Source organism: Buceros rhinoceros, unplaced genomic scaffold (genome assembly GCF_000710305.1).
Source record: "Buceros rhinoceros silvestris isolate BGI_N320 unplaced genomic scaffold, ASM71030v1 scaffold36537, whole genome shotgun sequence".
Taxonomy (NCBI): Eukaryota; Metazoa; Chordata; class Aves; order Bucerotiformes; family Bucerotidae; genus Buceros; species Buceros rhinoceros.
Genome location: NW_010424598.1, coordinates 1 through 13,423, shown reverse-complemented (window position 1 = coordinate 13,423; position 13,423 = coordinate 1). Strand labels below are relative to the sequence as shown.

At 50.5% G+C, this 13,423-nt stretch overlaps 1 protein-coding gene across 2 annotated transcripts; it reads right to left on the bottom strand.

Annotated features, from left to right (window-relative positions):
* Positions 1 to 522: 522 nt before the first annotated feature.
* ADHFE1 (alcohol dehydrogenase, iron containing, 1) lies at positions 523 to 11,832 on the bottom strand. Of its 2 annotated transcripts, XM_010140843.1 has the most exons (12): positions 11,797 to 11,832; positions 11,594 to 11,647; positions 10,269 to 10,423; positions 9,923 to 10,119; positions 9,510 to 9,587; positions 8,682 to 8,787; positions 7,836 to 7,988; positions 6,912 to 7,010; positions 5,931 to 6,009; positions 5,688 to 5,784; positions 3,483 to 3,640; positions 523 to 960 (listed from the first exon to the last, which is right to left on the bottom strand). In XM_010140843.1, the coding sequence occupies exons 2-12, from the start codon at positions 11,645 to 11,647 to the stop codon at positions 877 to 879; spliced, it is 1,260 nt and encodes a 419-aa protein (XP_010139145.1). In that variant the 5' UTR covers positions 11,797 to 11,832; the 3' UTR covers positions 523 to 876. The 2 variants fall into 2 exon arrangements, with proteins under 2 accessions (XP_010139145.1, XP_010139146.1); XM_010140844.1 differs by lacking the exons at positions 10,269 to 10,423; positions 11,797 to 11,832 and having other exon boundaries at positions 738 to 960; positions 11,594 to 11,652.
* Positions 11,833 to 13,423: the final 1,591 nt, after the last annotated feature.

Genomic DNA, 13,423 nt, shown 5'->3' with positions numbered 1-13,423 from the left:
CCCACGCGGGAGGCCGCACACTCCCACCGGCAGCACCGGCTCCAGCTCCGCAGAAGCAACTGCTTCCCAGAGAAGCAAGGTGCAGCTGATAGCTTCTTCCCAGAGAGCGGCAGGGAAAAGGCGCTGCTGCCTCCAGGGAGACAGGACCACCACGGTGGATGATGTCTTGCTGTTACGCGCGTCCCGTTGAGCGTGTGACCGCGCTTTACTCTGGTTTTGCTCCTCCTATAAATTCTTCATATAGGTCATGAAAGCAAAGATAAATATCTGACCATACATGTCAGAGTTTTAACCCAAACTTTCAGGAAGCCTTTTCCAAACACGTATGAAGTGTGTAGGTTTTTTCCTAACCAAGCAACAGAAGAAGCACCCCAGTTCAACAGCCTTCCTAGCAAAGCCAGGTGGTAAAAAGATGGCAAAGTCAAACAGAATACAGTGAGGTGATGTCTTCTGCAGGGCAACCCTCCCTCCTTAATTAAATAACATCTCAAATATTCCTTCTTCTAAAATCACGGAAAATTTAAATAAAAACCATAATTTGCAAAATGGTTTGGAACATCCTTTAAAACATTCTTCCACCTTTAGCACTTCTAAAGCACAAGAAAGCCTTCAGTAAAGCAAGAAATCTGCTCCAGCTCTGATGCAAGTTAAACCACTGACAACTGAGCAGGAAAAAAAGAACAAACCAGAGTCAAGGCTTCACTTCAAAGCACTCTTTAGTCAGAGACGAATCACTTGACCTTTACGCAGCGTACAACGGAACAGGAGTCAAAGGCACCCAGGTTCTTCCGCTCTCTAAACAAATTCGGCCCCATATCTATAAGAAATTACCTTTGTGTTAGAACAGAGCACACTTCTCAGAGCAAACTGTTTAAGCTAATAGAGCTTCATGGAAGCCTCGAAAAGGGCAGCTAAGTCTTCTTCTGTCTGGGGACGTGGTGATAGTTTCGTCACTCTCTCCTGCAAGATTAAGGGAAAACTGGGTTACCAGAGGATGCCAGCAAAACTACCCGAACAGCAGGTGAACTATGTGCCTTTGAATAACGTCCTTCACGGAGAAGAACAAGGTTTTGCAAATAAGTAATCAACTAATTAAGGCTGAAGCATCATCAACTGTACTTTCAAGAATATATCAGACAAGATTGCCGATAGTAAAATAGGCAGAAGGGAGGTGGGAATGCAGTTCAGCCGCAGAGCTGAGCACTTCAAACACGGGTCTCGTCAGTCACAGATGTCAGTACACAGCAGGATGTTATCCTGGGAAAACATTTTAAATTCCATTTGCCAGCACTGGAACTAGGAGTTCCATTTTTAGGGACCAAGATTTTCGAAATACATCATCTCTCAAAGCCCAGGACAGGGGACAGTAGTGAAGCTGCTTGAACGGCCTGGTGCCCGGCAGCAGAACACAGCCCAGCTGTGCTCTAGTGCGGAGAGGCAGCCTGCGGGGGTTCACAGCTCACCGCTATGATCAGCACGGGCAGCAAGGCTTGCAGGAGCTGCAAAGTGCAGCTTTGTCTGCACAGCTTCTCCTACGCCAGACGCTCTGCTGGTGCAGCGGCAGCAGTCAAACGACCCCTCTTTCCCCATCCCCGGCCAGCGCTGCCACGCACACAGACCCGGTCGAGGAAAAGGCTGAGATTCTTCTACACAGTTTTGAAACCACATGGAAAATTCAAACAGCACTAGGGCAAAAGCACGTTGTTTTTTTCAGACTTGCAATATGCAAAACATAACATCTCGGTGCTCAAGTGCTCGGTAAATTCGTTACAGTAGGACACCCCGGGCCAAATCACAGTTTTGCAGCCCTGAGCACCGAGACGGACAGCCATCTGTAAAGCGACACGGGGCGACAGCAGACAGTCACCCTGACAGACCGCAGCATTTCCCAGCTCCTTGGAAGAGGATGCAAACGGATGCTCCTCCCGCACGCCTCGACACAGAGGCACCAGCACTCCCTCTGCATAATCCTGCTGGTATTTGCTGGTGCCCAGACAGCAAGGCCCCAGCTCGCTCGTCTGACTCAGGGCACTGGGCTGGAGCCAGGACGGAGCAGCCCTGGGCTCTCCAGCGGCTCAGCCCCACTGCAGCTGCCTCCGGGATGTCTGCAGGGGTGGGCGCTGGAGAACTGCCCTTCCACCACCTCTCGTTTCCAGCCCTCCCCATCTCCCCTCAGACACCACCCCAGGACTGGCCACCTCGGACCTCGGGACAGCATCTTCTCTGCTCGACTCGCTGCTGTCTGTAAATAGGATCAATTTCAACAGACTCACTTAGAAAGGGAAATACAATTCTGTTTCAGCTTCAAGCATAAATGTTTGTCTCAACAGAGTTCCCGCCACAAGTCCCTGTGAGACGACAGTGAGCGAATTCAAAGTCGATCTGAGCTAACAAACAAACAAAAAGAACCTCCAACATGGAGAAGAACCTTCCCCTCCACAGCTAAGCAAAACATGCCGTCAGTGAGCTGTTGTGCTTGTGATGTCCCAAACCCAAGTGTTTTAAAGGAACATATTTACCAAAACAAACCTCCACAACACCCCGTAACAATTTACACCCATAACCTACTCGACGGGTGCTCAGAGCTTAGTTTTCTTCCTGGCTTTGCCACCGCTCGCACACTGTTGTGTGTGATCCTACACCGCTGCACCCTTGTGTCATCTCCTCAGGTGTAAAACAGGAATATTAAACGTCACCTCCTGTTATAAGCTGCTCTGGGATACACGAATGAGAACCAGACGTGGTAGGAGGTACTGCTGTAAAAAGCGAATAACCTCGCAGCCTGCAAAGCATTCACTGTCTCCACAGGACATATTTCCCTTGCTGCCCGCTGGGAATAAATCCTGAGTAGAGAGAGCAGTCCACAGCGTGTCGATCCAACTGCCTTTTCGCAGGGAAGACACTGGATTTTGCCTCTGGAGTGGTGTGTTGCTTTTTGCAGAGTCTTTGGGAGCAGGGAAACAATAAAGGGCATTACAAGTGTAATTTGTATCATCCCAGGGGACCTTATTTCAAATTCTGATGGGGGCCAACAGAACAAAAAAGCCATCTGGGAAGAAAAGTGCAACTTCTCAATATGGGAAAGGTTTGTATTTTCACCAGAGAGCACTTGGCACCGAGGTTTTACCGATGACCCGTCCCGCACACACAGTTAGCACAGACAGTTGGGGAAAAGCAGCATCTTCTACGCAGATTGGAGGTCTACGAAAAAACACTCCTTTTAAACAAGGCGCTGTGCGAAAAACCCCAAACAGCTCCCCACTCCTCCGAACCCGACCGCAGCACACACTGCGCCTCACTGAGAAGAAAATCCCGAGCCGTGCAGGGAAACAAAACACAGTTGCCTAGCCACGGTTTTCTCCGTTCTAATTGTTTTCACGTTGGGCTAGAAATAACATTTGCTTGAGAAGAAACACTTCTGTGTTTCCACCGTCTGTTCTGGTTTATTTGACGAGAAGAACTGCTTTGCTCTTCTGTCTTACCTGAGGCAGCGTGCCTTTGACCAAGGCAGGGATGTCTGCTCTGGAGTAGCCGATCGCAGCTAAGCCATCATCAACATTCAGATCAAATAGGAATTTCCGGAGCGTGTCTGCCAAAATAAACCCCGCGTCTTTGATTCTGGCAGTGCGGATGTCAGCTCCTAAAATAAGACATAATGCCTTGACTGTAGGGTGGAGAGAGTGGAGGAAGCCTGTTCTGGGCTTAATTTAATCACAGCATCAGCGGAATACGTACCCACGTGTAACAGCCACTGCCCTAGAAGCAACACGGAGTGAAGAGGGGGGGTCAGTCCTCGCGTTACTGCTGGAGCAGTTTGGGCAAGGTGAAAGAACACAACAGGAGGAGAAGCAGGTAACTGCTGCCAGGAAGACTCACTGCCACAGGAGGGGAGGGTAACCTGCTCTCCCTCCGCGCTCACAGGGAGAAGCGCTCCTCAGCCCCGCTGACTGCCGGCAGGGCAGAGCGTGGGTTTTTATGGACAGCGTGCCAAAGCCTGCTTCAGCCAAGGCCTTGAGTCTGCTGACATCTAGAGGAGGTGGAAACTGCTGACCTCTTCAGCTACCCGTTCCAAGAGAGGTCTAGGAGAAAGGAGGGCTCCAGAGAAAAGCAGGAGGCGGCAGGGCAGTGTTGGAGGGGTTAAGTCAATCCTAAACTGAGTGCTATTCGAATGCTTCTGGAAAACGCAGACTGAAGAGGAGGAACCGGCTCCCTTGAAACAGCTACTGAACAGCAATGAAAGCATCAAACCAAAAAGGAAGATTACCAGTATTCTTACAGAATAACTTGCTTCTCCTTCTTCAGTGAACGGTCAGGACTTACTTAAACGTAACGACAAAAACATGTCCAGAGAGAAGACACAGGTTGCTCCTCGTGATTTCTTCTCAAAGCCAGCGGAGCTAAATCTGTTCTCTGTGTAACCCCAATGATGTTACGCCAGAACTATGCTAGTGTTACACCAGTGCCACACAGAGATGACTCACAGCACCACGTAGCTACGGGGAAAATATTTCCTGTGTTCCTCATGCAGCTCAGGGTAACGTTCAGAGGGGGGTTAAGTGAGCAGGAGACCAGCGAGCACGTCTGAGGGGCTCAGATTCACGGACTGGCAGACTGGCAGTGCTAGCAGAGAATGTCTGGGAGAAACTGGTAAATAAGGCGTGACAGACACGTGCACAAGTCTCATGCTATCGGGCTTATGCCATGCAGGCTGAGTTTGTCCTCAGTTTTGGTGCAGAGGAGTTAGTGGGACACAAATCCAGCATCTTCAGACAGTAAAAGGAAAAGGGAGGAGGGGAAAAAAGGACAGCAAATGTCGAGGGCAGTTTTAAAATGTTGCTGTAGTTCTCAGAGTTTCTTTTTGCTCTGCCTGAAGTCTACATCAGCCTTCGACTGCCCTTAGACTCTGGCCCCGTGCACACCTATCTCAGCCGTTCAGAACCCACCCAGGGAGGTATTCAGCTTTCTCGGGCTGTACACCCACACCACACAACTATTTGGTGATCTGCTTCGTGTCAGAAAATACCTCTTAGTCATTGCACTTGGCAACGTGACAGATTCAGATCAGCTACTGAGGCTGGACTCTGGACTAGACCAGAAGTGAACACCCCAGGTGGGAATTAAACCCAATTCCACGTGACGCGTTTTCAGCAGAGCCCCTTTACAGCAAGGCAGACAATAATGTAGTTTAAATTTCTTCTGAGAAAATGAACAGAGCTTTCGGAGACAGAATTTACGGCAGCAGCTCACACCACAAAACCTAACGGAACTGCTTTCCAACCGGTTATTGTAAAATCAAGGAGACAGAGTTCAAGTTCTCTGACACGCTGGGCTGGCCAGCTCTCCACAAACACCTTCTTAGTCTACTTGGAGTTGGTGTCACTGCTGTAGGAACACAGGCATTCTGTGGCTGAGTGTGTGGCTCCATGCAGGTTTGCGTTCTGGTTTGGACCACAGGCAGGACTGCAGCTTCGGAGCTGGCAGCCAACGTTTATAACGCAAACAGGATTCCCCCCCGATGTCCTTTTCTGACTGTGTTGCTTTACACCCTCTTTAAATACTGTGATATTGTCACTGACTATATAAACCCCCTGCAACAACTGCTTGCTCCCGCGTTTCTCTCCTCCCCAGAAGACACTTTGGAAAGAATCCCCTTTGTATGAGTAAGCTGTAGCCACAGAGACCCATACCTAGTATCTCTGCAGCTTCCAAGTGCCGCTCAGGACGTATCTGTGCCGTGAAGGCGAACACTGCTGGGGATGTCAGCACCACAGAAAGGCCATGTGGCTGGGGAAAAAAAAAGGGGGAAAAAGGAATAAAACCACGTCGACAGCACACCTACTTTCAACTTCAATTCCATGTGGTTTAACGCTCATTAACGTGAGATACCAGAGAAACGTATGATACGAAAACAGAGATAAAGCAAGTTTTACCACTAAAGAGTGATCCACGTTATAATCCTTCGGTCTGTAAGTTTTCACCAAACCAGAAATAGGGTAAGACATTCCGTGGCTGGAACCGAGAGCAGAGAGGAAGCGGTTAGGGCAGCTCAGCTCTGCGGGGATGTGGAACTCTGTGCTCCGCCCCTTGTGCGGTCAGTGCTGCGTGTGCCAGTCCCCTAGCCACAGGTACTGAGATGGTGTTCAGGCACAGGGATGGCGGGGATGTTAGGTACGGACAACCCTCAGCCCCCACACCTCCGGGACCCAGCGGTGACGAACAGCACCTCCTGGCCTGGCGGGGCTGAAGTCGTATCGCTCCACAGACCGGGCTGGGAGGGCTCAGTCACCAAGGGGATGCAGATCCGCCAAAGGCAGCCCAAGCCGCAGCCCACCTGAGCACACTGCCCCAGAACAAAACCTGACAGCCTAACTGGGGAGAGGACCGGCTCAGACAACAGGGAAGAAAGGCAGGGCCCGGAGGAGAACGGCTGCTAATAACTTCTCTGGGCATCTCAGGCTTCGGCTTTGCTCCTCCGAGGCTTTCGCCCACCTAAAGCGACGCTGCCTTGCAGTGTGAGTTACAGCGCATTTCAGCCTGCTGATCGCCTCCCCCCCGAGACAAACTCAGGGACTACTGCACCAGTGCAGGAGTGACTCAGGATTACGTCACTGCTGCCTCGCTGCAGAACAGCGGGCATGAAATCCAACCTTTTACGTGTCACTGATTTTTTTCCTTAACTATGGTTTTTACTCTCAGGGCAGGTAAAGGCTGTGTTTTGTACCTTTCACACCACTGGATTTGAGTACCACAAGCCAGAACACACAACCCTCATACACAAACGCCAAGAGCCCATCAATTTCTCACAACACCTCACTACATGTTCAGCAACAAGGCAGCGGTATCTTTGACAATCCACAGCAAAGACGAGCTTGAAGCCAGTCTCGGGTGGGTCCATACTTTCCCGTACTCACCAGAGATGAACACCAGCATTGCCAAAGCCGATGCCAGCAAAAGCACTCGCTAGGTGCATGTTGGCTCTGGCTTCGCGGTCCTCAGGGTCTCTGATGGCTCTGCACAGAACGGAGACAACGGCACCAGTGAGCTCACAAAGCGACCGGTAACTCGGCAGGGAGAAGGGAGAGAGGGCTCCTTCACCGGCAGATACACCCAACCCTCTACAGTAAGCTGAGATAAAAGCGCTGCAAATAGGCTCAAGTCATGCTTCAAGCAGAGAGCAATCCTGCCTCCGGATCGTAAGGAGGACAAACTGCTTCAGCGAAGGAGAAGTTTCCTTTCCCTTTTCCAAAAAATGAGTAGCTAGAGCAAACTTAGTCCCGTTCACCTCAGCGGTGCTTTAACCAGTTCTACTGAGGCGTTGTGGAGACCTCGTGTAACTCCTGGCTAAAACAGAACTTCGTGTAAACTGAAGTCTGTAAATTCCAAGGACGAACTAGTTTTCGGTAGACGCACAACTCTGCACGTTCGTAAGGGCGTGTGCCTGCCACCTTAATGGACACCTCAGTATCTTCCCTGACACTGGAGGTCACGGAAACGGTGCCAGCAGCATTTCCTGCAGTTCATCACGTACACTGCCACACAAAGAGGATTCTTGGGAAAAGCACACGAGTGCTGCTGCCATGTTAACTCAGCGGCTCGAAATACCTTTAAGTGAGTTCTTACAAAACAGATCCTCTCAGGCATTAAAAAGCTGTGTCCCCAAGACAACCTGATTTTACTTACAATCTTATTTGAAAACCTTTTTTTTTGCTTTATTTAAGAGAAATCCAGGGTAGAAAATGAAGGTTTGCCTTGCTGGATGCTAACTCTCCTAAGCACCCCGCTGTGGGCCCTGCAGAGCGACCGCGCTGCCAAGGAGTGCCTGTCCGAAGCGTTACCTTTTCAAATATCTGGCCACAATGCGCAGAGCGTGAAGCGCCCAGACGTCGCTGATGGGGTTGCTGCCTTGGTAAGCGGGTCGGCTGATGGGATTTGAAGGGCGGGGACTGCGCATGTTGTAAGGGAGGGCGGTGTACGATTCCAGCGCATGGCTAAAAGAAAGGTTGAAAATCGAATGATTGAAGTGGGAGAGCTCCATTTCACTGCCCCGCTGCCCTCTGAACGCAGGCTCTTCTTTACTCCTGGTGTTTAACCAGGAACGCACTCATAGACAACTGGGAGAATGCTGGTGGGTGCCTGCAGCACACTTCGCTGCCCCAGACTCGCAGAAGATGATCCAAACACAGACACGGTCTATGAGCTCACACCGTGCTCGGGTTTGGCTGGAGGAACGCCCCTCGGGGTGGAACGCTTCCCACCGAAGAGCGCCTGCCAGCATCCCACAAGCCTTCACCAGTCTCTGTCGACACTGGGTGGTTTTTACTCGAGAATCCTTGCTCTCTGTTCCCTGCCGTGTCTGTGAGATGTGCTAAACGCTGTCACCACTGTGATTAAACTCTACTCAACCTCTTAAACAGCAGCATCCTGGAGGCAAAGGGTCTCTCCAGCGCACTGCAAAAGCATTAACATTTCTGCAAGAGGGTCATTTGTTTCCACACATTCTGAGGGAGGTGGTAAAATAAAGCAAGAGGAAAGCGTAATGGAGACCAACCTAACAAGAACAGGAAAGGGAGAAAAAAGATCATCTTGTCCTGCTCCTAAAATACATTTTTTTTCCTACAACCATCACAGCAAAAACACAAAACTGTCATCAAACCAAGTGGCAGCCTACACCCAAAACTCACCAGAGCACATCAAAGCCGCTGTTGGCCACTATTCGCTCGGGCATGGACAGCGTGTGCAGAGGATCCACGAGCCCCAGTGTTGGCTTAATGGCCCTGGAGGCAATACCTGCAGCAGGCAAGCGGGAAACAGCTCCGAGATGTTCGGCACAGAAGAGGACAAAACAAGCCCAAGGTTCAAAACACAACAACACTGACTTGAAACTATTAAGGCAACAGCAAAGAGAGAGAGGGGACAGTAAGAAGGACCCGAGCAGGATACAGGATTAAACCCTCAAATCAGCCGTGAAGCTTAAGATGACATTTCAGCCCTAATCTTTATTTGCCAGGGATGAAAAGGCCGAAGGAAGACAGTGCCGCCTGCTCCCTCCCCACCACCCCTCCCCGTCTCTGGCCTGGGGTTTCAAAAGTCAGGAAAAGGAGCATTTGGTTGCAATTACACAACAAAGGCAGAGAGTCTTAAAAGCAGAAAGCAAAATACAGAGGAAATAAGGAACAGTTGGTTGACCCCGCATGTAAGTAGAAATTTCCTTTGCAATTAACATTTTCTGCCATTTAAGAACTTGAAAGATTCTCGTTTCCTGTTTTGCCTCCAAACTGTAATCCACTGTATTACACAGGTATTTCATTATGCTAATGCGCTCTAAATTTAATTACAGGAGGAAACCTTTAAGCTCTTCAAATTTGCCTGCAGCAGTTAATCAGACAAAATGACACCTGAAACGACACGCGGTATCCCCTGCTTTCACGGAGGGAAGTAACGGAACATCAGAAAAGCAATTGTCTGGAATAGCAGAAACAAAAAAAAAAAAAAAAAAAAGAAAATCTCACCGGTTTTTACTTTGAGTTCTTTGAAGTCAAAAATGGCAACGCCAGTGGTTTCACTTCCAGTTCCAGCTGTGGTAGGAACTTAAAAGAAAGAACGGGAATAACAACAAATAATAAGTCATACATAATACTGCAAAATAAACAAACGAGAGCCCCGGAAACGCAGGATCCAGGAAAGCTCCCTGGCATCCCTGACTGGGAGGGCAAAGAGAAACCGCTGCTTTGATCTCCTTTGTCCGTAAAAGGAGACAAACGCCGCTAAACAATACCAACTAACGACAAAAACGGCGGGTTTACTTCCACTGAAGTAAAGCAGCGAGTGAAACGGTAAAACAGACACCGTAATGGGACTGCAGCAGAAAAATCATACAGAGCTTCTGGCAGCCCCCACTCTCCCCGCACCCCCTCTGCTTCACCTGCAATAAGGGGCTTGAGGGGCACGGTGACAGGCTTCCCCTTCCCGATAGGAGCGTTGACGTAGTCCAGGAAGTCTGCGCTGGGGCTGGACGCGTACAGGTTGGCAGCTTTGCAGGTGTCTATGACAGAGCCACCTCCAACAGCCACGTAGGCATCGAACGCCCCCTTTTTGGCAAATTTAATGGCATCCAGGAAACTTGGGACACAAGAGAAACTTTCCAGTTAGTCAGGAGGAAACTGGCACATAGGAAACCAGCTAAGACCAGGGTGCGGGTCCGAGGAGGGTCTGGAGGTGCTGGGAGAGGCGGGGCAGTACGGGGAACAGCGCGCTGTCAGCAGCGGTACCTTTGGTCCGTTGGTTCCACCCGGACATCATCGTACATCTGGAAGTTCACACCATATTTCGCCAAGGAATTCAACACCGCGGTCACAGGAGGGAGCTGGGAGAGGTTTTTATCTGTCATCAGACAAACCCTTCGAGCACCAAGATTCTGCAGGTCCTATAACAACAACGAAATTGAAAAAGCAAACCTCTGGCACAAAATCATGCACCGAGCTATTTAAGCACTGCTACACATCCACTGAACCATTTAACGATAATACGAACCCAACCCAAAAATAGCTGGTCACTGCTAACTTTCTGGAGCAGCATCCAAGATGAGGATTGACCACGTACATACGGGATGTAGAACACAGCACGGCGTGTTCTGCTGCCAAACTGACCTAGCTGGAGCGTTATGACAGCAGAAAACTAACGATAAAGGTGCTGAACGAGTGAAATCCAGGTGGAGCCACTTCACACTACAGTAAGATGTAAAATATTATTTTGAAATATTTTTTTCCTACGCAACGCCTCTGGCATTAAAAGGCTTTTCCACCTGTTAGGTCTCCCCGGCCTGTCTACCAAAGCACAGTATTAACATCTTGAAAATATAAAACCGAACTTTAATTTATTGATGAAAAACCAAAGTAAGGTGGCAAGAAGTAGAAAAATACTCCTACATCCTTCCCTTTCTAAACGGATTGTCACAGTAGCTGTGTGACACGTGCCATTCCAAACAATGCCAGCGCTGTTCAGAGACAGAAGGTCCAGCCTCATCTCCTGCCTATTGGTTTACTTGACAAACAAAGAGATGTTAATGCCATAAATGCCACAAGAGAGGACAAAAAGGCAAATGAAAGGACCCAGTGACGTGGGAACAACATACTGCGGTGGGTCACCTCCTAACGCTGAGACAAACGTTCTGCACTTTCACAGCTGAAATCAGAGCTGAACGAACATCCACCAAATCTAACGGAAAAATCTCTGATTCATTTTCAGGAGCACCAGAAAATGACCTGGAGAAAACCCTGGTGCGTCACCAGGGTTCAAAACCTTCTGAATTAAATCCCCTGTCAGAGAAAAATACTGTTGCATCATGCTGGCAAACCACCAGCGATCTTATCATCCACCACGCTACAGCTCCTGTCCTCGCTCCCGCCGCAGCAGCGCTGAGGGAACCTGCTTCTGCTCGCTCCGACCTTCGCACTCTGGTGGGTACGACTGGGCTCATCACAGAGCAGGGGACACTCGGACACACCACATCTAAGCGTTCCCTTGAGAAAGGGACTGGTAGCGCCAGCAGCCCCGTCGCAGGTACCGTGTCAGCAGCGGGGCGCCGGGAGCTTACCCTGCCAAGCTCTGCAGTGACGCCTTCTCCATAGCGGATGTTGGAGATGGCCATCTATGAAACAAACAGATCGCTTTGGGGAGAGGGGGACAGGCATCGAGACCCGGGCACAGCCAAAGAGAAATACTTACTAGTGTAAAGATCTGTTAAATTGGGAAGTATATGAAATACCGCCTTTACACGGATTGTACTATTAAACCTACCTCAAACGCATAGTCCGTGTTTCCTGGGGGAGGCCGTACAGGGACTGCAACAGAGACACAACAGGACAATTAGGAAACGAAAGGTGACTTTGCTGCTGGAACTGACCAATTCCTTTGCTTTCAAAATCACCAGTGCAGTTGCTGGGGTCACCTTGGCTTGTCTGGGTAACAGTCACCCCGTTCACCCCTTGCTGTTTGTGAGATTCAGTGACCCAAGTGCGTAACGTGATTCATATAATTCAGCAAAACACGAGTGTTTTCTCCTTGTCTCAAGCACCAATTCCTTCCTATAACAACTGAGTCTGTCAGCAGGCAGAACAAGGTGCCAGTGAAATCCAGGAGACACCCTCCATTGGTACCCAGGCAGAGACACCTTCTGGCGGTGTGGCAGTGACCCCGACTGCTCAGCGGGGTGCTGAACCCCCAGGGCAGGCTGGCTCGCTGGAGGGAAGAACCGCCTGCACTGCTGACACGGGACCGCGCTGTGCCGAGACCCCACACGTCACTATCCACCTTATCTAGCAGAAGAGAGACGGTATTTACAGGGGCAGCGTGTCAGTCACGTCCCCTCTCTGCCATGCCATTCTGACCCGAATTCCCACCCAGCTCTCCATTTCTGGCACATCCTGACCTTGCCACAAAGTGAGGCGAACGCCACCAAGTGCAGCAGCCTGTTCTCCCCCGCGGGAGGGTGAGCTGCGGCGCTCTGCTCCTCCAGCTGAAGCTGTGCCGCTGCCTGCTGCACTCATGGACAACAGGCGGTCGGGACTCGGACCTCTGAGTGAAGCCGTGGCAGTGAGTCCTACGGACGCCCCGGGGTGTTCAGGGGCACTGACCCACCACAGCAGCAGAGAGGCGTCTGACAGTCCCTTACGCCCCTTCTGCTCCCTCCAGGCAGCTGCTGCCAGCGATTTCATCACCGGCTCTTGCCAGGCCGTACGTGTTTGAGCTCTCCTGGCGTTCTGAGTCTGCTGTACCCTCAGTCCTTAACTTGACGGGCTCAGAACTCGTCCAAGCCATTTACTCTCCAGCCTTCTGATGGCGTGATGGGTGTAAGGGGTGCCCTGCTGTCATCTTCCTGAGCCAAACTTGCAGGAGAGTTTTATAGAGTTCAGAAATTGCACTATTTCCTCAAACACTGTCAACAAACAGAACGAACATTTTTTCTCTGCTACAGTCACTGCTAAACCAGTTTCCACTGTTCAGAGAAACTGATTTCATCTTGCTGCACTACAGCCCCAGCTGCTGCCTGCAGCTTACAGAGTCACCCTCAACTCCGCCGTGCGCTCAACAAGGCTGTCTGAACTGCCCGAGAAGGACATCAAGCAGACCAGCAGGATGAGACTCGGATTCTCAGAGCTATTGCTGCTGCACGATGGTCTTGGGCAAAACAAGCATCCGAACTCGCATTAGCTTTTCCACGGGTGAAACGGGAACGCTTTAACAAGTGTCTTTGGTGAAGCACGTGGAACTGCACCGCTCATGACCCCGCGCTGCTGCAAGGGCGTCCAAAGGACCGACTTTCACGGGGAATAGATCTTCCCTGCGAGACGCCTTTCGGGCTCGGCAGGTGGGGGCTGCGTGGGGCCATCAGGCGGCTCCGGAGAGCGCCCGGCACACGGCGCCG

What these genes read in the sequence shown, in the direction of transcription:
- ADHFE1 (XM_010140843.1), bottom strand. Translation starts at nt 11,647, where the DNA reads ATGGCCATCTCCAACATCCGCTATGGAGAAGGCGTCACTGCAGAGCTT. An exon ending in TCACTGCAGAGCTTGGCAGG is followed by an intron (nt 10,424 to 11,593) that starts GTAAGCTCCCGG and finishes TTGTTGTTATAG; the next exon opens with GACCTGCAGAATCTTGGTGC. An exon ending in CCTCAAGCCCCTTATTGCAG is followed by an intron (nt 9,588 to 9,922) that starts GTGAAGCAGAGG and finishes CTTTCTTTTAAG; the next exon opens with TTCCTACCACAGCTGGAACT.